Source organism: Ambystoma mexicanum, chromosome 1p (assembly GCF_040938575.1).
Source record: "Ambystoma mexicanum isolate Mex_15411 chromosome 1p, UKY_AmexF1_1, whole genome shotgun sequence".
Lineage (NCBI taxonomy): Eukaryota > Metazoa > Chordata > Amphibia > Caudata > Ambystomatidae > Ambystoma > Ambystoma mexicanum.
The window spans coordinates 1,034,217,699-1,034,245,061 of NC_090921.1; the positions used below are offsets into that span (position 1 = coordinate 1,034,217,699).

The 27,363-nt window shown below is 46.5% G+C and overlaps 1 protein-coding gene across 1 annotated transcript in view; it reads right to left on the reverse strand.

Annotated features, from left to right (window-relative positions):
- LOC138567625 (chymotrypsinogen 2-like) overlaps positions 1 to 10,884 on the reverse strand; it is a 47,391-nt gene extending 36,507 nt beyond the window's left edge. The window contains exons 1-2 of the mRNA XM_069646093.1: positions 10,810 to 10,884; positions 7,632 to 7,735 (exon numbers count right to left, since the gene is read on the reverse strand). Of these exons, the coding sequence (XP_069502194.1) occupies positions 7,632 to 7,735; positions 10,810 to 10,861 (156 nt within the window). The 5' untranslated portion in view covers positions 10,862 to 10,884. The remainder of the gene's footprint in view (positions 1 to 7,631; positions 7,736 to 10,809) is intronic.
- Positions 10,885 to 27,363: the final 16,479 nt, after the last annotated feature.

Sequence of the window (27,363 nt, forward strand, 5' to 3'; positions counted from 1 at the left end):
AAAACTTGGCAGACCGGTAGAAATGCTGGTAAAAATGCAGGTAAATCCATTACCAGCACTTTTACCGCCCCATCAAACTACAGGTTTGCCGGTGGGTGTTACCTGATTTACCTCCAGCCAAGAGCTGGAGGCAAATCAGTCCCCCAGCGGCAGAAAACTGCCGGAATTACCGGCACCGATAATTCAGTTATTTCCTCCCATAGAGTCCACTGGGACTCCATGTCATGAGGAATTTCCGGCATTTCCACCACCTGTAATATCCAGGAAATACTGGGATATCAGGCGGCGGTAAAGCTAATTCCATTTGCCGGTATCCCGCTGGAATTATCAAACTTGTAATGACCCCCATGAACCTGAATGCCTCCAGAATAGTGCAAGTTAAGCTTCATACGTTGCACCAAGTGCCAAGCAAATGCACTCATGTAGTTAAGACTGGTCATCTTCGTCTTGCAAAAGTGTGAAGTTAGAATGACCTACACTAGGGATTACGCCCTTATTATAACAGCTAGTGAGAGACTGAAATTACAGTGTTTATGAAAATCAAGACTCTCGGACTTTAAGATTGCCTGAGCACATTAATTAGTTTGTGTTCAGTTCTTTTTTCTGCTGCCAGTACTTCGAACTGTGGTCTCCACACACTCTATAAAGTTACTCTGTGTATACAGATATTTCCTGAAGTAAAGGCTGGGAGGGAGAGGGCTTAGCGACTGTTTTGAGGGCCGGAGGACTGTTTGGAGGTCACTGATAGAGGTGGGAGAGCCAGCAGGCTCACTCGGGTCAAGTGGCTCATTGGAGATCGACCTGAGGTGCGAGCTAAGGAGGTGTTGGAACCGAGCCTCAGCCTCCTCAATCCCACCTGCTCCCCACGACATTTACGTGTTTTTCCCTGTGAAATCTAAGAGACTGCTTAGCCAATGGACGTGCAGCCTCTCTCTGCATCCTCTCCAGCCCCACCAAAGGGATGCACACACTCCCAGAGGCCCCAACCCTCCCTCTGATCCACACCTCTGGGAGGACTAAGGGACACTTCTTTTGAAATGCACTGCTCTCCTCTTGAAACGGGCCTGGCAAGGCCTTCCTTATTACCCTTTAGCACCTCGTTGTGGCTTTTGCTTTTGTCATGCCCGAGCCTGGGCAGTGGGTGTAACCACAACAAAGGTCTCCGTTTTATTCGGGGTGACAGGAAGCATCTACCTGGAGAGATTACAGATACTCTCGGTCCTGTAGGAAACGGCACTCAGCTTCTAAGGTGACCCAGGCTACTGACCTTGTCCAGGAGCTTCTGAAAGCATTTGGTGAGCCCAGGCTGGGGAAGGCTAACCTTTCTGCACTTGCGCTATTTTACAGTGTGTGGCTAAATGAGAAAGCATGTGTATATTTTGGAAACCTCAAACCCCAATCCTGCTCTAGTGCTCCTGCTTACCTAACTTTTCAATATTGATATATGGCCTGGTGAGCTAGCACAAGTGAGTGCAACAGGGGACGTGTCACTGCAAGGCAAAATGTGGGTACCATTGAAATGGCGTCCCTTCTCTATTATCGGGAACATGGTCAATGCAAAGTGTATTTTAAAATATATTTAAAGCACTACTATTAGTTGGCTGAAGATGTATCAACAAACCTGAGCAAAATGAACAGCTGGAGAGTTATTTTCCCCATCCTGAATGAAAGCCTACAATTAAACCACCTCGTCCACCCCCTCCCCTTTTCTGGTGATGCATGAAAACCCCAGTGCTTCCCCTACAGCACCATTCCAGCGCCATTCATGTCCCTTCTCTCCTCCCCCAACATCACATCACAATAATAGCGACACTGCGTCTCCTGGAGGTGTACGATTTGTGGCACCTCAAGACAGGCGGTTCCATATGAATTACCTGGGGCTCCTGCCAATTTTTCTGGTGCTCAAGGCTTTTCAACCAACTATCATCAACAGTGTGGTCCGTATTCGCACAGACAATTCTGTAGCGATGTTTTACATCAACAAACCGGGGGGCACCAAGTCTCCTCTGCTTGTGGATCTTGCCATACAAATTTGGATTTGGGCCATCCAACACAATGTCTGGCTCCAAACTGTATACATCCCGGGCCACATCAATGTGGCTGCAGACTCCCTTAGCCGCCAATATGCAGCGAGTTACGAGTGGGAGATGAACAACGATGTTCTCACCAACATTTTTCAGCAAGGGGTGGACTTCTTTGCGACATCATCAAACAGGAAACGTCCTCTATATGAGTCCAGGGACGGCTCAGAGTGTCTTCCTTGGGGGATGCCCTCGAGATCCTGTGAGTCAACATGAAAGCTTATGCCTTCCCTCCATTACCACTGATTCATCGGTCACTCTGCAAACTCGGGAGGGTGGCTCCTTGGTGGCAAGCCAGGTTCTGGTTTTCGGAACTGCTGTACCTGTCGGTTCGCCCCACGCAGTCCCCCGATAAGTTTGCCGCAGATTTCTGACCTTCTTCACCAGAGCAATCACCAGCTGTGGCACCCCTCCCCACAATCGTTCAGCTTGGCGGCCTGGTGCCCGAGTTCTGATCTTTAGCGCAGTTCAATCTGTCTGATAACAACATGCCCATAATCCAAGCAGCCAGGAAACCTTCCACAAGGGATCAATACAGGAGCAAGGGGCTCAGTTTTTGCCATTTGTGTTTGGCCAAAGAGCTCGATCCAGGCATGCTTCTATCGACACTGTTCTGTCCTTTGTATCTGACCTGGCAGCCTCTGGCATACATGTCCTGTGATGAAGGACTTATTGGTCCGCCATTGAGGCCTACCTGTTACCGCTGTTGTTTTTCATTGGCTAATCCAGTCATCAAGAAATGTCATAACCCCTTTGAACCTATGGCTACTACTGAACTTAAGTACCTATCCAGGAAGGTAGCTTTTTTGATTGCGGTAACATCTGAAAGACGCTTGTTGAGCTTCAGGCTCTCTGTGGAACATCCGTTCCTACCTTTCCGTAAGGATACAGTGGTGCCTCACACCCACCCTTTGTTCCTTCCGAAAGTGGTTTCGGAATTCCATTTAAACCAGTCTATATCTCTGCCAGTCTTCTTCCGGAATCCGGTCTCTGATGCTGAAAGGGCTCTGCACAACTTAGATGTCAGACGGGCTCTGAAATTCTACCTCGATAAGACTAGCAAACTCAGACGCTCTTAACTTTTCGTCACATTTGGTGATCCAAATGGGAAAACCTGCCTCAAAGGCATCCATCTCCCGCTGGGTTGCTTCATGTGTTTCCGAGGCCTACCAGGTTCAAGGCCTTAAAACACCTAAAGGCATTCATGCACATCTCATTGATGCACAAACTCATTGACTGAACCGCCTACTCCCAACTAAATGCCTTTGTCGAAGCCAAGAATCTCCTAGACCCCACACAATCAGGTTTCAGAGCCCGTCACGGAACCAAAACCACCCTAACCTCAATCTGGGATGACCTTAAAATGACGGCAGACTCTGCGGGATGCTCTGCACTAATCCTTCTTGACCTATCTGCCGCCTTTGACACAATCAATCACTCAATCCTCCTAGACCGCCTTCACTCCCTAGGAATTCGTGGAACTGCTCTTAAATGGATAGCTTCATTTCTCAAAGATAGGTACCAAATAACAATACTCTCCACCTATACCTCCCAAGCCTGACCAGTCAACACGGGAGTACCACAAGGAGCATGCCTATCTGCCCTCCTGTCCAATCTCTACCTGATCACCCTCCCTCCAATAATTCGTTCACACAACATCCTGTGTTACAACTACGCCGACGACACTCAACTAATTCTAAAACTAATGAACTGAAATCCCAACTCCCGACCTGACCTGGCCTCCTGCCTCCTCGAAATAGAACTCTGGATGACCCAAAGCCACCTCTTGCTAAACCCCTCCAAAACCGAAATCATGGTATGTGGCAACTCCGAGCTTCTTCCGCATCCACTACCCTGGCCATCCGCCATGGGCAGCTCACCAACCTCCTGCAACTCAGTGAAAAATCTTGGATGCACCCTTGACTATGACCTAACACTCTCACGCCATCAACAACATCTCAAAATCCTGCTACTACCACCTTAAAACACTTAGGCGTATCTTTCCATATCTCTCCTTTCCTAACAGACTCTCCGCGGTCCAATCAATAGTTATATCAAGACTGTACTATGCAAACCTCCTATACCTCAGAATCCACGCGTACCAACTGAATAAACTCCAAAGGGCACAAAACGCAGCAGCCAAAAGGCTACTTGCGCTCGGCCCAAGAGACCACATCTCCCCAGCCCTTAAGACACTGCACTGGCTTCCAGTAGCCCGAAGGGTGACTTTCAAAACCATATGCATCTCCCATTGAGCACTGCATAAAACAGGACCTCAATATCTTCAAGACAAACTAAAACCCTACCACCCCCCTCGCACCCTAAGATCAAGCTCAGCCGGCCTCCTAGTCATACCTAAGACAAACTCAGTCAGATTAGGTGGATCATCATTCTCAGCCTTGGCCCCCACCCTGTGGAACTCACTCCCACCCCACATCCGCCAAACTGAGGATTTAACATCTTTCCGCAAACTGCTGAAAACCTGGCTCTTCCCCTAAAACCAACCGGTACCAAACTAACCCAAACAGACAAACAGCATCTCAACGACACCAACCCAACAAACTACCTGATGCGAGAAATTGACAGCCAATAATCCTGAATGTACACTAGAAAGATAAATAGAATTAAACAAGTAAAGTAGATCAAAATAGTGAAGTGGATAATAAGAATTAATCATAGGGAAACAGTAAGGAGATGTAAACTGCTGAAAGGCACATAATGCATGAGGAGGGAACGAAGTGAATGGCGTGGATGAAATAGTTAGAATAGATGATGCGTGTTGAACAGATGAATGCACTGAGTGAAAGAATGCATGAGTGGAAGAACAGATGACTATATAGATTGAATGAGTGTGTAAATCGAATGAGTATGTACATCGGATAAGTGTATAGAATGGATGAACATGTTAAGCAGTTGAGTGTGTAGAGTGGTTGAGTGTAAACAGATGAATGCACTGAGTGGAAGAATGCATGAGTGGAAGAACAGATGACTACATAGATCGAATGAGTGTGTAAATCGAATGAGTATGTAGATCGGATGAGGGTATAGAATGGATGAACATGTTATGTGGATGAGCTTATAGAGTGGTTGAGTGTGTAGAGTGGACGAGCGTGTATGGCGGATGAGGGCATAAATACAGAGAAGCAAATAGAACGCAGGAGCGTGTAGAACTGATGAATGCACAGAACGTATGAGCGTGTAAAGTGGATGAGTATGTAGAGCGGATGAGTATGTAGAGCGGATGAGTATGTAGAGCGGATGAGTATGGAAGTGCAGATGAGTATGGAAGTGCAGATGAGTGTGAAGAGCGGATGAGTATGTAGAGCAGATGATTATGGAATTGCGGATGAGTGTATAGAACGGATGAGTGTATAGAGCGGACGAGTGTATAGAGTGGACGAGCGTAGAGAGCAAATGAATTTATAGAACAGGATTACTGCGTATTAGCGAATGACTCTAAGGGCCTGATGAGTGCATATTAATGTTGAATGCGGGGAAAGCGCAAATGCATAGAGCGGATGAGTGTGCGGAGCGGATGAGTGCGGGGAGCGGATGAGTTGAATGCGTGGAAAGCACGAGTGCATTGAGCGGATGAGTACATAGAGCGGATGAGTACGGGGAGTGGATGAGTACGGGGAGCGGATGTGTACGGGGAGCGGATGTGTACGGGGAGCGGATGTGTACGGGGGGGAGCAGATGAGTACGGGGAACTGATGAGCGCGGGGAGCAGATGAGTGAAGCGAGCAAATGAGTGAGGGGAGCGGATGAGTTGAATGCGCGGAAAGCACAAGTGCATAGAGCAGATGAGTACATAGAGCAGATGAGTGTGGGGAGCGGATGAGTGCAGGGAGCGGATGAGTACAGGGAGCAGATGAGTAGGGGGAGCGGATGAGTGCGGGGAGCGGATGAGTACGGGGAGCGGATGAGTACGGGGAGCGGATGTGTACGGGGAGCAGATGAGTACGGGGAACTGATGAGCGTGGGGAGCGGATGAGTGAAGCGAGCAAATCAGTGCGGGGAACGGATGAGTTGAATGCGTGGAAAGCACGAGTGCATAGAGCAGATGAGTACGTAGAGCGGATGAGTGCGGGGAGCGGATGAGTGCGGGGAGCGGATGAGTGCGGGGAGTGGATGAGTGCAGGGAGCGGATGGGTGCGGGGAGCGGATGGGTGCGGGGAACTGGTGACTGCGTAAGGTGGGTGAATGCGAAATACAGGGGCAGACAGGAGTGCATGCGTGGGGCAGACTGGTGCGTGCGGGGCGGACGTGAGCGCCCGGGGCGGACTGGAGTGCATGAGTGTGTCAAGCAGACCGGAGTGTGTAGCAGACGGGGACGCATGGAATAAATAAAAGTCCATAGAATGGACTGGAACGCATAGAACTGCGCGACGTAAATAGTATGGTCTGGAATGCAGGGAATGTTTGAAAGAGCATGTAACCCATCATATCATACCCCACGCTTACTCTCTTCTTTACACCACCACTCAACTAGAACACAGAGATACTATGACACCATTCAGTATAACTGTTCTCATACCAACATCTCCGGCTCACTCCCCATCATTCTAAGTAAACACTGCTGGTTACACACCCCCCAGCCAGGCGTTCTCCTCAGGCACTAACACAGCCACAGTCGGTCTGGATAAATCCTGCCAGAACGAACACATACCCCTGATCTCAACCACCACACCTACCGCTAAGAAGCAGCTATTACACGAATACCACACCAGCTGCACACATAACCGGTGCGCACGCGCGCCATTGAAACTCCCTACTCTCTCTACTGACCTGAACTTCGGTTCCCAAGGGCGTTCAACCTACCAGCGCCTTCAGACCATACCAATAGTATATAAGGCGCTATATAAGTGCAAAATAACATAACATAATATGCAAAGGCCTGGAGGGCCATCTGTTTCTCACCCCCACGCCTGCCTCCCTCCTGCAGTTGGTAAGTGGCATGCGAGAAGCTGCCATGAGTTACCAAAAGGCAAATAACTTTGTGGTGTTTAATATGTGAATGGTCACTGTATGTGGCTGAGGAAACTGACTCTAAGGTCTAGTAAGGCACAACAGTGAGGTTTTTTGCATATTTCACTTTAGCATATATTCACTTCCTGTGACATCACGTGCCATTGCATATGTCAGGGTTCCCACACTATGTTTGCCCAGTCTTCAATTTAAGCTGCTTATCACGTACATTCCTAGCACTGGTCTAGTGTGTACAAACATGCGCGTTAGGCAAAATATTCCATTCCATGTTTTCTACAGCCATGTTCCTGGCGCGGCTCATGTCTGGCCCTTAGAGCCAGGCCAGACCCTCTGGCTCTCCCAGCTGTAGCCACTAAATGGCATTTGACCTCTCCATAATGGGAGGTTAGGAGGGGGGATTTTTGCCTACTCAGAAGTAGTGCCCTTTTGGTTCCCCCACCCCTGAAGTAAGGACAGACTCGAGATTCATAGGGAGGGTCTGGTGCTCCCATGCTGGTGCCACCCAAGACAGTCCGCCGCCTAGAAGCAGACACTAGAACCACTGTGTGTGTTGGCGCTTACCTGCAGTGACACTTGCCAGGGCCATGATCCGGGCACGGCGTCCTCGCCGTTCACAATTCGGGCATATCCGGTGAGAACCGGCTTGATGGCGGGAACACCGCAGCCTGAGGTCAAGAAAGACAATCGATCAATGGCAGCTCCGGCAGTTTTCGGAGAAAATTAACAATGCAGCGCTGGAGCAGGTGAGAAAAATGGGTAAAACTAAAGCCCGCGGCAATGCAAGCTCCGCATAATAGTCTGTGTGCCACAGTGCCTCCTGCTCCCCTTTATTATACGACTGCACCCCAGAATTAAACAGAAGTGGAAAGTCTGGCTACTGCCTGCGCACATGTTCATAGTGAAATCACGTTGATAGTTCAACTCTAAGAGCAAGTGTTCATCAAACATGTCATGCTCCAAAACCAGCCTTGATTTGCTAGCTAAGCCTAAGTACAAGCAGACGTGTTTCTTCTTTTTTTAGGCGCGTTCGTTTTAATGACCGAAGCCCACCTAGAGTTTGCAAAACTAGGCCTCGTGGGCCCCCTCACCCAAAGATGAATAAAACAACACGTTGCACTGGGGCATTGCTCATTATTAATGCACTATCAGAGCACTATTGCCTAGCTGGTGACACTTCTTAGCATGTAACATATGCAAGCACCTCCGCCTTGATGTCATGCCCAATGGTACTGGAACAACACGACCCATTGAACAGTGAAATATCCCACTAGCTGGTACAGGGACATTGAGTACACGTTTGCCCGTGGGGGTTAACTGATTTATCAGGCTGCCACCTCCAAAAGAAAGCCAGTATTACCGACACCGGTGTTACTGGTGCCGGCAATCCCCCCCCATGGAGTCCTATGGAATGGGAATTTACCTGCCGTTGCTGGCAGCTTGTTAGGCGCCAGTAATGTTAGCTCCGTTTGCCGGTATCCTGGCTGATTTACTGGCAAACTCACCATGAACCCCCATTGTTTCTTGTTGAGATGCCCACTTCTACCCTCTGGGCAGCTGGGGCAGAATAACACAGTGGCTATCACGCCCTGACACTGACTTATGGTTACTGGGAAAAGAAGAGTTCTACCCAATGGAACCAGTAGGCAATGTCATGATAATGAGGTACCAGCCAGCGGCACTGCCACTCCCGCACCAACTCACACTGGAAAACCTATACACAGTGGGTATGGGTCAGTGTACATGTGGCCTGATGCCAGCCCTTGTTACGGGTATTTAAAGAGATCTAAGCTCTGGTGCTACAATAGCCGGGACCACCGGCACTGCAGTGACTGTACCCACGATTACCGGAGCAGCTCTATCTACTTGCACTAGTGCCTAGAATGATACCCAGCCAGGCCATCCCACCAATGTGAAAGAGACATGGCCACTGGTAATCCAAGAGGACCCGGGCACACTGGACGACTCTGCCCCCCAGTACTGGAAATAACCTTTCACCAGTGTGCTGTCCATGTTACACAGTTATGCAAGGACAGCCCTACCCACCTACTTATACTCATGCAGCACTAACTGTGGTAATGGGCCACCCTGACCCAATGGAACAGGGGGAGTCCAGCTCGCAGGTACTTGGGCAGACTTGCCCTCAGATACTGGTACAGTCCTGCCCACTGGGGTTGGGACAGCCCTACACACTGGTGCTATGACAACCCCACCCAGTAGTACTAAAAGAGTCAGACCTACTGGTACTGCAGTGCCCATACCCACAGATACTGTGCCAGTCCTACCCACTAGTGCTGGGGTAATCCTTACCAATTGTCCTGGAATACCCCAATCCCATGGTATTGCAATCACCCTGCGCACGGCTGCCAGAGGAACCCTTCCCAATGGCATTGGAATAACCCTTGTCATGGTGCTTGAAGATACCCACACAATGATACTGAAACATCCCTACCCATGACACTGTCACAGTCTTACCCGCCACTGTGCGAGCCCCACCTGCTGCTACTGGCACAGACCTGCTCACGGATACTGGGGCAGTGTTGCCGGGTGGCACTGAAACCGAGCAAGACTCTCCTCACAGTCACACGAACAGCCTTATGCACCACGGGCAGTGCTCTCTGCAGTGGCTTGTGATGGGACTTGCTATGCACCTCTCGGGCCCTTGAATGACGGTCCTATGTCGCAGTGGATAATGGTATAGCCAACTCAGGATCAGCCGCTCGCACCCCTCCACCCCCCACTGTGGAGGGCAGCCTCGAGAAACGGTGTGCATAGCGGGTCCCAGACTATTTGGGTAAAGGCAGTTGGCAGCCATTGTCGGAATGGGACTAAAAAACAGGAGGGAACCAAAATAAAAATGCACCAAATTCCAATACAATCAGTGACTTTCCGCATCAAACTTATTGAGTCGGACTTGGGAGTGCATTTTGGTGTGCATTTGTGGCAAATTGTGCATTTTAAAGCGTATGAGGCCTGCAACCCTGGCCACAGCTAGCGGGTGCACAGTGCATTCATTGATCCACGTGGCCCACGCTGTCCGGCCCGGGCAGTCCTGCGGGCAGTGCCCACTTGCCCTGTAGGCCAGCCGGTGGACAGCTCAATGGACATGTCTACTCTTGCACGTGAACTCTCCCTCATGCGCTGAGTCATTAGTACAGATGATGGGGTCCCATTGCGCTGGCCCCCAATGACTTGGAGCACTTTGAAGTAGGGCAGCCGCTCTCCTGCACTGACTTTCATACAGGCGAATAATAATGATAATGACTGGAGCTCTTTAAGGTGTGCCCTCACACCAGGGATGATGCTCCTACTGCCAGGACTCACTGCTTGGGTTTACAGAAAGGCAAGACACCATCTGAGCTCCACCCAGCTGGGAGATATAGGGGAGCAAGAAGCTGGGGCTCTGGCGGAAGAGCGCATGGGCCGTCTAGGACCATGTGCCTCAGATCTGGAGCCCCCTCTCTAAAGGGTCAGAGGGCAGAGCATCTCAAAGGGACCCAAGACCCATGTCTTCTTAAGAAAGTGCCACCTCCTGTCTGTCCAACCCAACAGTCAGGAATGTCTTGTGGGTTTTGCCGAATGGCGGTGTGGGCCTCTGATAAGCCTGGGCAGGGACACGCCCCGTGGCATCAGGGTATCGCACATGATCCTTCTGCTGCCCCATAATCTCTGCCTGGGCGCCCCTGGAATCTGCTTCTTCTGGATGGAGCTATTCCTGGGGTGACGGGTCAGGGGAGCTTACCGTAGGTAGCGCCAACGAAGGCGAGGCAGGACAGCAGCCAGAGGAACGCCATTGCTCTTTCAGGTCGGTCTCGAGTGGGATTCTGCTAAGGAACTCTGGAGCTGTTTTATACCATCCAGCAGCCAATCAGGACGCGACTCCATTTTTAGCTCCCTTAACTGATGTGATAAGGGTTGGGCAAGAGGCCTGGGAATGGAACATGCAGGGTGTGCAATCTGGAGACCTTGGGAGATAAGGAGGTCTGCAGCCCTGAGGTGGCCGCTGGCACTGGCACTTATTTGTCTGGAGCTTTAATAAATGTGCTATTTGCATCATGAGAGCAGCGCTACACTAGAAAGCCTGTGGTTGGCTAGTCCAGGGTCTGTGCCTGTCAGGCAAGAGACCACATAGGCGAGTAATCCAGAGGCAAGGCCTGAATAATAGACCCTACTGTGAAATGGGGCATTCATGGAACCAGAGGCTCAGGCCCAATAGACCCTATGGAGAGGCGTTAATGATGGAGGCGTGGAGGACACCAGCATGCACAATTAGCGAACGGGACGTTTTTAGCCTCTCTGTCGAGCGTGAATTTGGATGCCTTGGAGTTTATTTGCCAAAGGACTATTTTACCTATAAAGCCAAGAGAGGCAGAACTAGAAATGCGATGCTATAACTAGTTTTGCACATAGTTATCTTCCTGGTTGGACCTTGTTTTACATGGGAGCGTTGGGACAGACAAATGAACGATGTCAGCTGTGCTGTAGTCCTTCTTCAGTGTCAGTGTAGGGTTTTAGGCGCCGCGCATCAAACGAACACATAACACATCTCTCCTTGTCAGGCGGGGATGATTTGTAAGGGCAGAAGCGTCTGTGTTATGTGAATAGCACAGTGTTTTGCCTGACTTTGAGGGCTGTGCAGGTCTAATCATTGAGGTCTGTCCCGCTCAGAAAGGGACATAGAAGCTGGCCTCCTGGCTTTCATTTTGACTCAGGTTTGTCCAGTAGTTCTGATCTAACCTCTTCAGCAAGGGAGCAAGACGGCACAGATGCACTTGTCGTGCGCTTTGCTAAACTGAGTGATAACGCATGGGAGGTGAATACGTTGCTTTTCGGATCTATCAGCTGTGCAAAAGTATGAAGTGGTGACAACTTTCACAGGGGATATTGGGGCCATTGCATGTAATGGAGGCCTAAGCAACACGTCCTGAACGATGACGCCTCAGCCTGTGCCCTGATTATACACCATGGGGCCAAACTTGCAGCATTTGTAGAGTTGGTAACTCACTGCAGACTGGGTCACTGGTAGGGTCGCAGCCTGGCTAGCTGGGAGACTTACCGGCTCGGGAGTGTGGTGTGCATGCAGAGGTGTTGTATTTGAAGTTGATGTGCTCATATTGAATATTGAGTCCGTGGGTAAAATGGAGACTTTATTAAGACTTGTATAAGTTATGACAGGTAGGTTGATGGGGTACAAAGGTTCAAGAGTATAAGTTAAAAGGAAGACATCCACCTGTCCACCCTTCAGTAATCTTAAACCCAACTGACACCAGTGGAATGTAGCTGTGACATCGCCTATAAACATTCTAGGCTAACATTCTATTAGTAGTCGCACACACACCACTATTAAGTATAGACAGAACCTAACACATCTCCCTCCTTATAACCGTGAATGGAAGCATACATATACCCCAATCATATTCAACTACTGCCATTAGCATGTCCCCATGTCCGGGGATGCTCGTGGTCTCGTGCAGGTGGGATGTGACCTAGCAGTCTCAGCTGGAATGACCCTTTGGGGGTGGGGCCAAGCCAGATTTCATGTTTTCTTCCCCTTTCTGTAATGGCTTGGCAGGCGAAGAACAATGGTTTGGAGGGTTGCCTAGAGCACTTGCCAGAGGTTTAAGACTGATTCTAAACCTTCCAGCCATCGCCGCTTTGTTTTTGGTGTGTCCTCTCTTCATGGCCTCAGAAGGGTCATTCCGTAGGCAATGTGCACAGTTGGGTGCCATTGGCAGAGTTGCACAGTTGCATGTCTCGGTATGTGCCTGCGTGCTCTTGTGTGGCCATCTCTTTACAGTTACAGAGTTAACAGATACCTCTGACATCTTTATACTGTGGAAAGAGCTGCCTGTAAAGGAGTACCTACGAATCAGAGACAAAAGGTGCACGCAAGGAGCCATGAAAACGTGCTAATGTGACTGCTTAAGACAACAGTGACTTCATGTGGGTCGGGCAGTACTGGCTCTAGATCACATCTAACCCCTCAATTACAGCAACAAGTCCCAAGTAGCTGAGAACACCCATAATGATGAGTTTAAAAGCAGTGCATTCTCAACAATAACGCACCGGAACCCGTGGGGTTAACAAGAGACAAGCATCTTTCTCCCCATCCCAAGGGGGCCAGAGCAACATGTAGTAACGAAGACCTCCAGTACTCAAGGTAAATTCATAGGGTCTTTATTGTCCTTGTCCTCTACTCCATCAACAAGACACTGGGATGGTAGGGGACACAGATGACAAGATCACAAGGGAAACACCGGGCTCACCCCCACACCCATATTCCCAGCTCACAGCTTGCTCTCTCACTGTCACCTAGTAGAACACTCCAACACCAACCTTCCACAGCTCATGACATCACACACACACAGCTGCTCTGTAAGCCAGATTACTACACCACACCCAAGTTTAGGTTCAATAACACAGGTGTTGCCTTCTGGCTGCAAGGTTTTCCATTTTCATACCAAGAGCTTCTGGCGAGGATCATCAATGAGCTAGTTCCATTGGATTGTGTTTGGAACACGTGGAAACAATGACTTGGCAGAGTGATCTTCGCGTGCAAGCCACCACTGAGCCAAAAAGTGCCAACTGAAGGGATCATACCAAAATAAACTATGCAAAACTGTCCAAGCCCAAAATGCTGAAATTCGAGACCCCATTTGACCAATAAATCAGTATGTTGTCTTTATTTTTTTTTTCAGGAGTATTCACATAGGGTATCAGTAGAAAAAATTGAATACGGAAAATACCCAAGTAGAAATAACTGAATTTTTTGGTCGAATTTGTTAGCGATTTGTGTACGTTTTTATAAAAAAAATAGGTGGAATGGGGTAAGGGTATAAATTAAGGTAGGCTTTGGAGTGAAGTGGCGGAGATTGGCAGTCTGTGCTGGTTGACAGTCTATTCTCCCTGTTTGCGGTTTGCTTTCCTGAAAGGAGGAGTTTTGCTTTAAAAACTCTTTACACCAGTGGAGCAGCACAGAATGGCAGAGAGTGGCTGTCTGTGCTGGTTGACAGTCTGTTCTCCCTGTTTGCTGTTTGCTTTCCTGAGAGGAGGAGGAGATCTGCTTGGAAAACTCTCTACATGCGCGGAGTGGCACGGAGTGGCACGGAGTGGCTGTCTGTGCTGTTTGACAGTCTGTTCTCCCGGTTTGATGTTTCCTTTCCTGAGAGGAGGTGGATGTCTGTCCTGTCCCTGGTGTTTCGTGGTGTTTGCCTGTTTTGGGTTCCTCAAGAAGACAACAGGAGACAAGAGGACTCGCAGATGGATCCTATCACCACTATCAATGCGATTACTGCCCAGTGAACCCGAAGTCAAGCACGCACACTATACAGGTCTAGAGAAACAAAGAATTCTTCCCTACAAGCTAGAGTGATGTCGATACCCGAAAGGGAAATAATGACTCTGACCCCGCTTAAGGTAGACAAACATTTACCTCATATAGGCACCAGCATCCCTCCGAACAACACTTCTCTTCCAGCTAAAGAGCACCACTTGCCTCCTACTCCATTTAGCCTCAAGACTCAGTCTTGTGCCGAGTGTGCTGAGCGAATTCCTAACCCACACTAAAGTCAGTAACGTGCCAAACGCCTGGCTGATAGTGAGGCCAACACTTCCACAGACCTCTCTACTTGAATGAATTGCAGAGCAGGACAAATTATTTAACACAAGACACGGGAGCGGCGTGAATCGCAAGAGCGAGAATAGTGTCCTGAAACAACCGCTTGGAAACTACTCACAAGAAATCTCAATGAGAGACCGGATGAGGAATGTCTCAAATAATCGACTCAACCAAGCCTATTTCAGGGCACAAAAAGTAAAAAAAAAGCTCAGAGCCTGCAAATGTTTGGCGTGAGAGGGTAAGTGAGAAGGCGAGTGAGAGGGTAAGAGAACCTTCTCCCCCCTTGCCTCCTGCTGCTAGTTCCATGAACTTAAGCACACAAACAAGCTCTACAGCAGGCGTCGAAAGTGTCGAAATAGAATCAGACACAGAAGCGGAGGTTGAAGTCGTTTCAGCCTCAATGCGAGATACAAGGCCATCTGTGAACACAACCCTCAATTCTAGATCTAAGTAAATAAATCAACTTAATAGAAAGAAGAAGGAGTCTATCTCTGTGATATGGAAGACCTCGGCTCAGCTAAAATGCACCCCCTTCGCCTTTGATGCAACTGCCTCACATACAGAGGGTGAAAGGCAGCTTAGTCGCAGAACACCTCTCCTTGGTGTCTACGAATCTGTTCTGCTTCAACCTGAAATAAATGGCGGCAAAAGGATTGCTATCCAAAAAAAGAGGCACCCTCGAAATCATATATCAGGAATGATGGTGACTGCACACCCCCCCCCATTTCATTGACCTTCTTCAGAGGATGACAGTCCGTTATTAATAGACAAAGGCTACTTCAAATTCAACTTCTACGAGCTCCCAGAAAAGCTTCAGGCCTAAAACAACAAGCCTAAAAAGAGGCAGAGAGAGGAGCAAAAAACATCGAGCAAAAACAGATCCCTTCCAAATTCAATGTAACTTAATGTCTGCCTTGACAATTGCTCTAGCGCCATTCCTCACATTATATGAAGCAATGAGTGAAAGCTTTAAGGACCAGGCCACACTATTAGCTATGGTTCATATAAAGCTGATCCACTTGGAAGCATTTATAACCGAATTCAGAATCCGATTCAGAAGATATGCCACAAAAACTACTTTGCAAATCATATGATAGAGATTGGTGCAAATAAAAAGGTTCAATTGGATGCAGCAAAAGAGATCTTAAAATAGGGTAAAGAATCGATGAAAAGACCTCCCCTTAACCCAGGGATCATAATCAAACCAAATCATAGTACAAAGGCCACAGTTACAACAACAAACCCAAACATCTTTAATGTGCTGAGGTGGAAGGCATGTCAAAAGCTTTAGAAGCGGTCGAGGCTTCAACCATAGACTTATTTGATTTTGATATTTTATACCGCACTCCAAAAGAGACTCAGCTGTACCCAGGTGCAGATAGTCAAAGCAGCTGAATTCAAAAATGTCAAAAACACCTATCTTACTATCTCTAAGTCAAGCAGCCTCCTTAAACAAGTGGGGTTTTTAAGCTTTTCTCAACTGGTTCGGTGTTTGGCAAGCTCTAATCTCCATTGGGAGATGATTCCAGAGCCTAGGTCCAAAAACCCAGAATCTCCTATCCCCTCTGGAGACAAGTTTGGAACATGGGACAGCCAACAACAGTTTGTCTCCTGAGCGCAGTGCTCTGGCCGGATGATAGAGGCGTACCTTTGCCCTGAGGTGGTCTGGGGCAAGGCCATTGAGACATTTGTATATCAGACATGCTACTTCAAACTTAATTTGGTCCTTGACAGATAACCAGTGCAAAGATCTACAAAGGAAAGATACATGGTCCCTTTTTCTCAGATGTCCTATCAGTCTAATCGCAGCATCTGGGCCCTCTGGAGTCTAGATATCTGCTTAGCTGCAATACCTGCCACCAGGCAATTACAATAATCCAATTGGGTGTTCGTCATTGCCCCCACCACCACTGTATGATCTTCTGTGGGCAAAAAGGGAAGAACATTCCTAAGCATCCACAGGGAGTAGTACACTGACTTCACCTTAGCTCCCATCTCGGATTCACTGCCCAGGTTCTCCTGCCAGACACAACCCAGGTTTTTAATTCTTTTGCCAAACTGAAGGTTTTCCCCGAGAATATGAGGGGAGAATGATAACTTCACCTCCATAATTCTCCCCTTAGGGCCAAAAAGAACAATCTCAGTCTTTACTGCATTCAATTGAAGCTGGTTACTTGTCATCCAATTGTTAATATCCACCATACACTGATTAATTCTCATAAATGCGTCCTCATTGTTCTTCGTCTGAATATAGATTTGTGTATCATTGGCATAGGAGTGAAAACTCACACCGTCCCGCCTCAAAATATTTAAGACTGGACGCATGTACAAGTTGAATATCAGTGAGGATAATGATGATCCCTGAGGGACCCCACAGCCGAGGACAACCGCCTCAGACGTGAAGCCCCCAAACACCACCCTCTGGACTCTATCCATCAGGAAGGACCTAAACCATCTCACAGCTTGTTCTGACGCTTTTCCCACTCCTCCAAGATGCTACAGCATAATCTTATGATCTACTGTATCGAACGCAGTGGCTAGGTTCAACATCAACAATAAAGTCGATACACCGGCATCCGCAGCATCGAGCAAATCATCATGTACTGCCAGCAGCGCTGTCTCCATCCCGTGTTTGGGTCAGAAACCAGACTGGAGTTCATCCAACAGTCCCTCTTTGTCTACAAAGGCCTGAAATTGAGAAGATACCACCTTCTCCAAAATGTTTGCTGGACAGATCAAATCGGCCACTGGCCAGTAGTACTTCAACCAGGCTGGGCCAAGGTTAGGATTTTTTGAACAGAGGTTTCACTATCAAATTTTTAAGTGCATCCAGAACCCAACCATCGAATAGGGACTTGTTCACAAAGAAAGTCACAAATGGTGTGATGCTAGCTGCACAGGCAGGCATTGCAAATGGCAGACCATTTGTCGGCTTGAGCTGGAGAATAAGGGCCTGTATCATTTCCTCAGGCATATGCTGGAAACCAACATTTTCCTCTTGTGCCCCTTTCCCCTGCATTAAATCCTCGCTATAATCTAACGGTCCTTCGTGGCCTCTTCCGCTATCAATATTCTTCTGTATAGCTAGGATATCCTCCTCGAAAAAGGCATTGGAGTTGTCGGCTTGTTCCTCCGAAGGAGCAAGGGAGGCCGCAATGCAAGCTGGACTACTGAATTTAGACACTAGTGCAAATACTCCCCTTGCCTGATTCCCCGCCTGCTCAATCTCCCCATGGAGAACATTTCTTTTTGCTTCAAATAGAGCAACCATATAAGATTTCAATACCATCTTTGCCCTGTCCACATCAGTGCCCAGCTTGGTAATCCTCCAAAGCTTATTAGTTTGAAGCACCTTTTTATGAAACCCCGGCCAAAGAGGGCCTAAACCAGGGCTTTGAAATCTTAGTCCTCTTTATTTTCAGGGGCTCATACTTGGAACATATTTCGTCCAACATGGTAGTGCCAGTCTTAAGAAAGTCCTCACAGGGAAGTGTAATATCGATATTTGCCAATCTGGCCTGCAACCACTCCCCTAGAATTGTAGCCAAATCACTCACTTTCCGAGTCAAACATGGTATACTACCCCAGATCTCTCCTGACTGCATCTCTTCCACGGACAAATCAAACAATTGGGCACAATGGTCAGACCACAACATGGGGAGCGTCTCGTAAAACAATACGGACTTCCCCCTAGATGCTACTAAGTCCAACCAATAACCTATCACATGCGACGTCACAGTGGACAGTATGGATAAACCATGATTTCCCAAGCACTCGGCTAATTCTACAGGGTCTGAATGTGTATTGCTATCCAGCCAGATATTCCAATCTCCTAAACATAGGATTTCCTTGTATTTACTCCCAACTAGCATCAGGCTCATGTCTAACTTCTCCAGAAATGTTCTTGCCGGTCTGAGCAGTCTGTAACCCAGAATCACTTTCGCTGACTGCGAGGGGCAGAGCGATATAGTGAATTGTCCCATCAGGGAGTCATCCAACCAGTCCAACTCCTCCAAGTGTGAAACGAGTAGGGAGGATCTATAGATTATTGCAATACCTCCCACTCTCTTATCCACTCGGTTGATAGTCTGTATGCAGTATTTATCAGGGACTAGTTTGTTGAATATTTTCTGTGACCCCTCTGTAAACTAGGTTTCTGTTAACAGTAAAAGGTCAAAATCAAACTCCTTTATGAATTCCCCCAGCTCTACTGCATGGGCCACTGCTGAGCGTGCATTGAACAGGGCAGCCTTAATCACTGTCGGCTCCCCCTCAGTGCACCCCTCCACCCTTAAAGCCCCCAGTGTCGCCTTACAAATTTCCAACATACAGGTCTTATTCAGGGTGCTGAGGGAAAAACTACCCCTTTGTTAGGGCATATCTTACCTTCTTACACCACCAAGGCTCTCAGCAAACGGACAGTGTCCTGCGACTGCCGCCCTCAGGCCTAAACAGGTTTCGCGTCAGCGCTTCACATTGACACGAGTCAGATAAGGCCTGCAGCGCCCCGAAATGACACGTTTCGGGTGCGTCAGAAGAAAGTGGGTCTGGGAGATGAATTGGACCAATCTACAAACTCAAATCCTCTTCGTGGCGATAATGACCTTCAAAAAATTTCAGTTTATGAAGAGGAAAAGGAAAATGGTGAATTTACTCGACTGATGGTGTCAATACCAGCCATAAAGTCTTCAAGCATGGACAAACAACCTAAGATTTCACCAGCGATCACACCACCAAATATCGCTACGCTTACTCTACAATCTGAAAATTCACACTTTCTGACTCTAGAGGAAAGACGATTGAGAAGTGTTGCAGCACTAGAAGTAAGCAAAAATCAAACTTTGCTGCAGCCATGCATTGCTGAGCAGACATCAAGCAAACCCCAATTCCGTAGATCATCAATCAGCAACAAGGGAAACTTCTCAGCCACTTCAAATACAAGTGCGTCAAACCAAGTTTACAGGAGCTCGGCTGAAATAAAAGGAAACTCTAAACATTACCCAGCATTCAAATTTAGGAGTCTAGGCAAAACTAAACAAGACAAAAGAACCACAGCAGCGAACTATGATAATGAAAGACTACAAGTTTACCTAAAACGGATACTCTATCTGCATGATGGCCTAATGCTTAATCGCTCCAATGTCTTCCGCTTGTGTAAGCACATTCCTAGACTCCCTAGTTTAGAATCATGAGATATCGCTGCAATAGAGTTCCCGATACCGAATCAATTTGACTGCGTATGCTTACGTATGAATTCCAAAATTATACGCACTCTACTTTTGGAATCAGCTGAGTCACTCTGACTGTTAGGGTTTGACATAAAAGAATTAGGACACAAACAAGCATAGTTCCACAAAGCCAACGTACACTTAACTCGAATAACCACATGCACTAATAGTCCCTTCGAGAAGGGTGTCATGAAGGGCGATGCTGCTGAATCCATCCATCCCAGTCGCAATTAGAAATAAACACCAAAGCCTAGGAGAGCATGAAGAAGTGCTTCAAAGCCTTATGACTCCATTGAAGATCACTATGAATAGGCTTTTTGAGGATAAAAGACAAATACACCTCAAAATAACCAATAAGACAAATCCACCCACTGATACAGACTGGGGATGGCTTTCCAAGACTTTAAATTCAAATAAATTGCAATAATGCTCAAAATGCCCCCAGGATAAAATAATCATGATTGCCAACTGGAATACTCGAGGGCTCAAGCATCTGTTCTACAATGAAGGAGTGGAACAAAAACAAGTGGATATTCTTTGCGTTCAAGAAATGTGGATTTCGTACCCACCGCTAGTGGAAGGCTACACACTATTTCTAAACCCAGCTAAATAAAGCAGTAGAGGGAGACCATCTTCTGGCCTCATAAGATCGATACAAAAATTGGACTTGGCATGAAGATAATCCACAAAAGAAACTCAAATCACAATATGCAATTGGTGGTTAAGACTAACGCCACATGGAGGAAGTTATGTCCCTTATTGACAGCTACAGAATTCAGTACCACGATCTTATGTTAAGTATACAGAGATTTAAACATGAACTGTCTAGGATACTCGCCCTACAATTCAAAGACTGAGGAGAGAACCAAGACCTATAAGAATCACTCGAGAGTTGATAATTGGATGCAAGAGATTAAAGAGTGAAATGTACACCTCTAGAATGGCCAGACCACCAGCGATATTCCAGCCTCCCCACATGGAGAAGACGGAACCAATCATCCTTCTTAGATTATTTCTTTGTATGCACCAACGTGACCCCCTGGTCAGATCACTAATGATAATCCAAACCACACATAGCGATCACGACATGGTGAAACTGTACTTGTGTGCTTTGAATCGGAGAGAGACAGACAACATGGAGGCACAACCTTTAAGTAGGACCAGGAAGGAATAGATTGCAAATGTCTGTGCAAGGTGTTTGGCAGTGCTTTAAGTGGGGTTAGAAACTTGGGGGGGCGCTCTCGTTAGGGGGTGTGGCCTAAGTACAGGTGTACTTAGGCCACGCCACTATCAAGAGACCACCCCCCTTGCCTACAGGGTGGGGGCTGCTAAAAGAAGCAGAGCTGAGACACACCGGAATTATTACTTTTGATGCGCCCAGCACCTCCTTTTAAACAAAAGAAGGTGCTGGGCACACCAAAGGTGTGACACCAGTTTGCCCCAGCTCACACCCAGCAGCAGCCTTTTCATGCTAGGAGCCACGTGGTGTAATGCTTTACCATGGGCTCCTTGAATGAAAGTGCTGCCTGCTGCTGATGTCCCTGTACTCTGAAACAGGAGGAGGGCTGGACTGCCCAGCTCTCCTTTTGTTTCCGAGTAAATAGCCATCAGCCAGCATGAGGAGCCTTTTCTGGAGACTGCCGGCTAGCCCCGGCCCACTTAAAACACTGATGTTCGGTCAGTCAACGAGACACTTAAAGCAGCCCTACATGTGCAGGAAAACGGCCTTTAGCTATCCCCCATTGTTTAGCGAAATTCACTACGACAAGAGTGTTTGGACAGAAAACACAATTTAACCACAAACATATATACGATCAAGACATCGTAGTGAAGAAACACAAGCTACATAGAGATATTAGAAGACTAAATTCTCAACAGGGACTTCATAAATAAAGCATGATAAAAACATGCAAATAACAATATAAAAATTGGCTGCGAAGTCATACGTTCATCACCTCACAGAAAGATGCAGAATATATGCAGAAAATCCTGTCATCAAATGACTTGAGGACTCTGTGGTTGGTATTGAATGAGACTGGAGGGATTCAAAAAGCCCTACAAAATAACACTATGCAAGAAGAGGTCTGGATACACTTCTTTAACTTGCTCTCTTTGGCAAGACAACTGTAAAAGTCACTTCTTTACCCCCTCCTCTAAATGAACGATGACCTTTGATAAAAAAACGAAATCATAACAATAATCAATAAAAGTAGTAATTCATGTGCCCGGGACCAGAAGGACTTTTGAACTCAATGTTCAAAGAAGCCAAAGAACAGTGGGCCGACTTCTGCATTGTCCTAGTCAGAGAAATTTCTATCAAAAGAGAAAATTCAGACTCATGGAAGACAGACATTGTTATTCCAATATTTAAAAAGGGTATTATAACCGACCCTAAAAATTACCACCCAATAGCTCTTTTAGATGTATTGGGGAAAATATTTGCATCTCTGATCCTAACCAGACTTAAGCATTAGGCATTGGCTTCTGGTCATTTTGAACCAAGACAAACAGGTTTTGTCAAAGATGTAGTATGTGGTTTGAATTTATTCATGCTGAATATCCTTAAATTATGAACTGTTAAGGAGGGAACTAAAATCTATACCGCATCGATCGAACTTGCCCTGTCCTTCTAAAGCGTAGACCGAGATCTATTATGGAAAAGAAAATGACAAAATGGAAGTGCTCAGACTACATCCTAGCTCCGATTAGAACTTTAGACACAAATACCTCAAGCAAAACAAGATTAAACAAAGAGGGACTTTTAAGCAAAAAAAGACCAACTTTCTGCGGCCTGAAACAAGGATGTCCATCAGCTACTGAATTGTTCAAACTGTTTATATCTGATTTAAAAGAGACGTTACGAGTGGATGAGGCTTTCCCCCAAAATAAATGGAAATCCAATGAGCTGGATGCTGTATGCCGATGACATTATCATCTTAGACCAGGCTACAATCGGTCTTAAAAAAAATGGAACTCACTGAATCTGTACACCAAAAGAAACGGCCTAAAAATAAATATCACAAAATCTGTGGTAATGGTGGTACAACAAATAGGTGGCAAAAAGAAAATAAATGTTCAATGGTATCTAGGATCAGAGCCAATTGTCCGAGTGAGCTACATGAGATATCTTGGGATCGATATAAACCAGAACATATGCATAAAGCCTTGCATTATCGAATTAAGATCAAAAACAAAAAATCTTGCCACCCAGGGAGCCTTAATACATACAAAATTTGGAAGATGCTCCCTGTTACCTGTAATAAAATGTTGCAGAGAAAAGTTGGTGCCAATTCTATTATACGGGGCAGAAATTTCCCTGGGCTTTCCATGGCAAGAATGGGTCTCGTTGGAGATCTATTCTGGAGAAAATAAATGTAAGCCTACCAAGAAGTATCATAAGGCACAAACTTGGCTTAATCTCGATTCACAACTTTTGTATGGAAATCCTTATCCTGATTTCGATAGCTCATTCTGCCAAAACCACCAGTTCAATTTAAAATATTCGAAAGGGGTGAGAACAATACTTGGACTGGGTGAAAAGCATATGGTTTGAAAGATTTCAAGAATTTTTGAACAAGGTTAACGCAAAGACAGAGACTTTAGTAACGAATCCAGATGCAGCAGAAAATAAAATAAAACGATGGCTCTGGGGCTCAACACAAACAGGAACAGACGAAGCTTTATACATATTGTATGAAACATAGATCGAGATGTTAGAATGGTGAAGGTTCTTCCTAAATACTTGTGCAAATTTCCTAGTGCTCCACACAGCAATCATGTTATGCGCATTAGGATGAACTTGATGCCGACTAATCAAATACTTAATTCCAGGAAAATGAGCCCCGATGGAACTGGAACCTGTAGACTATGCAAAGCTGCGTAAGAGACAGTAAAACATCTCACATTGTGTTGCCCAAAACTCAGACCATTAAGAACTAAATATCTAGGTCCACTGGTATCAGAAATGCCCTCAAAGAGCGCTTCTGATTGGTGGGAACTCATGTGTCGACGAGAAAGTTGTAAAATGACATTTGCACTTACGATGTTTTTAGACATTCTATTTCCTCGGGTGTAATGCATTTTTTTCTTTCGTCTCTTTTTTAAAAAGTCAACATACTACATACATTTTATTCACACTTTTTATCATTGCCTAAGAATCTCTTTCTTTTCTATTTTTGTTCATTGCTATTTTCTTGTTTTCTTATCCTATTTTCTATCTTGTCTTTTTTTGTTTTCTTTTACTTGTAATATGGTAAAGGTTTGAAATAAACCATATGCCAATAACAACAAAAATTGCCCCACATTACACATTTTTCACGTACCCCAACCCTTTTGAAATAAAATCCGATACACCACATAAAGGTATCCCAGGGTGCAGAGGCCTAGCGGGAAATCTCACGAGTTCCCTATAGGCCAGTCCACCCCTGATTTTACTTATACAGCCAAACTATCACAAGTTATATATTGAGCTCTATTTGTAGCAGAAATATTACAGGAAGTACCCGAGAGAAGGAGAGAGAAGGAGTCCGTCAAAGAGGGATGACCTTGGGAGAGAGGGGGACAAGAGGAGAGGCAGGAAGCGGAATGCAGATGAGAGAGACAGAGCGAGGGAGAGAGAGAGAATGAGGAAGGACGAGAGACTGAGAAGTGCATGTGCTGCAAGAGCTGGGTCACCAGACTGTTCAGCGTCATTGAGATCAACAAAGAAACATGTCTGACTGCAAGGAACCCCAAATTCACTGTAAGTAACCATTGCGACTGTTACGCAACTCAATGAACTGCACCCTTCGTAAGTACCTTGTGACTCCCTAATTCGAAAAGCACGCTGTCTTCCATGACTACCTGTAATATACCAATCTAGGTCGTCAGAGAACACTGTGACACTGTGTTGTGCCCTAAGGTCGCTTACAGACCATATCAATTGTGTTGTGCCTTATGGTCGCCTACAGACCACTGTGTTATGCCTTATGGTCGCCCAACGAGCACTGTGACACTGTGTTGTGCCCTAAGGTCGCTTACAGACCATATCAATTGTGTTGTGCCGTAAAGTTGAAACTAGCTGTGCCTTGATTCGCATTCCGCATCTCCCTATCTTCAGCTTAACTGCTAATGCCAACTCTAACTGTGCTGCTATCTGCGCACTAGATTTAGTCAGCTAGCATGTACTCTACAAAACCATAGAAACTAAGCATCATTGCACTAGATAGGACAACTAAGCTACCTCTCTATGCCGCCTCCCTCATCGCATTAGTGGTATTATCACTCTCCTACCGTACCATGCCTACTTCTACACAAACCATGGGACTTACAGCAAACCAGTATCAAGATGATACTACCACATATAGGCCCTGTAGTACCTCAGACAGAAACCTCAAACTTCGCGCTCGCCTACCAAAACTGTACGAACTACCAGCAAAGCAAATTGAACAAATCAACTTCCTAAAAAAGAACATACAGCCGAAAACCACTGCTGAACTCACTAGGAAAGTTCATACCCCGAAAAGACCCACACAAAAATGCTCCAAACCTACCATTATAGCAAGCACCATGCTCACTAAACATCACCTTAAAGGTGCACTCATAAATGCTAGGTCCCTAGTCGCCCATGCTACAGAAATCTCAGATATTATTCTCGGACACCACCTAGACTTCCTAGCCATATCAGACTCATGGCTTCACGATGCAGCGGGTCCCGCCCTCTCTTTAGCAGTTCCCGACAATTATACAATCATACCAGCTGACAGACATACCTCCCGAGGTGGGGGTCTAGCCATTATAGCCAAGATCAGTGTCGACATAAGAGTCTCCACATCCCCCATCACGAAATCTTGTGAATGCCTCTCGGTCAAAATAGCCACCGCCAACTCCCAAACATTAAACATTGCCCTGCTCTACAGACCTCCTGGTCCTATTGGAACCTTTGTCGAGGACCTCTCCACCACCCTGTCCAACAATTTGAAAAACACCTCCCAAACTATAGTGCTAGGAGACTTCAACCTAGGCTACAATGATATTAAAGACACCCAGTCTACAGCTACTGCTCAGATCCTAAAAGTGCTGGGCTTTGCCCAAAGAATCACCTGTCCCACTCACAATAAAGGTCGCATCCTTGACTGGATAGCTGAACACAACTGTGGAGTAACCATTACAGACACTGTTCCCCAGATCTGGACGGACCACTTTCTACTACTATTTACAGTAGCTACCAACTTAGCCACAGCTAAGTCTACACTTGCCCCTCCTATACCCACGAGGAACAAAAAACTAATAACCACGGAAAAACTGTTGCCAATCATATTACCCCAACTAAACTCGCTCCCAGCCAACACGGAGCCTGAAATGCTAGTTGATCAATTCAATGAAACGATGAACTTAGCCCTTGATCACATAGCACCGCTCAAATTACAGACTAGCAAACCGAAAAAACATCTCAACTCATGGTTCACTCCCCATCTAAAAAATCTCAGGTTAACTAAAAGAAAATTAGAATCCAAATGGAGACTGACTCCTTCAGTAGAAAACAAACTAAACCTGGCAAAGATATCAGCCCAATACAAAAAAGATATCCTACTAGCCAAACAGGATACATACAATACCAGAATATCCCAATCTAAAGCAAGTGTCAGAGAACTGTTCAGCATCTTGAAAGAGCTGGAAACACCCATCATTCCCCAAGAAAACTGCACCAAGGACAAAAAATGGTGCTCAGATATTCAGTTTGCCCTCACTAATAAAGTAGCCAACCTACAAACAGAAATCGCCCTCAAAAAAGCATCTCTCACACCTCAGGACGCTCCAACCCCAGCACCTATACTTAAATCTAAACAAACAACACGCTTCTGCTTCTCCAAGGTATCTACCATTGAAGTCGAAAAAGTGATCCTGGGACTTAAACCGTCCAACTGTAAAGGCGACCAATGCCCTGCCCAATTAATTAAGGATGCTGCGAGAGAACTATCGCCATTCATAACAAAACTCATTAACTCATCCTTCACCACCGGCATTGTACCAAAAAATCTTAAAGAGTCGTGGGTCCTGCCACTCCTAAAGAAGCAAACCCTCGACCCCGCCATTCCCACCAATTTTAGGCCTATCACGACCGTGCCCTATCTTCTAAAAATCTTAGAGAAAGTGGCATACATGCAAATACAAAACTTCCTTGAATCTAACCACCTGCTCGGAACCCGCCAATCTGGATTCCGGCCCCAGCATGGAACAGAGACTGCCCTTATCGATCTAAAGGCCCAAATAGATCAATGTAGGGACAATGGCCAAGCAGCCTTACTCCTTTTGCTAGACCTCTCAGCAGCGTTCGATTTAGTCGACCATACAGTCTTATGCAGCCACCTAGACTCTGCTGCTCACTTCTCAAAAGAGGCCATACTATGGACCAAATCCTTCTTGAATAACCACACTATGAGAGTCTTCTCTCCATCAGCCTCAGCTGACC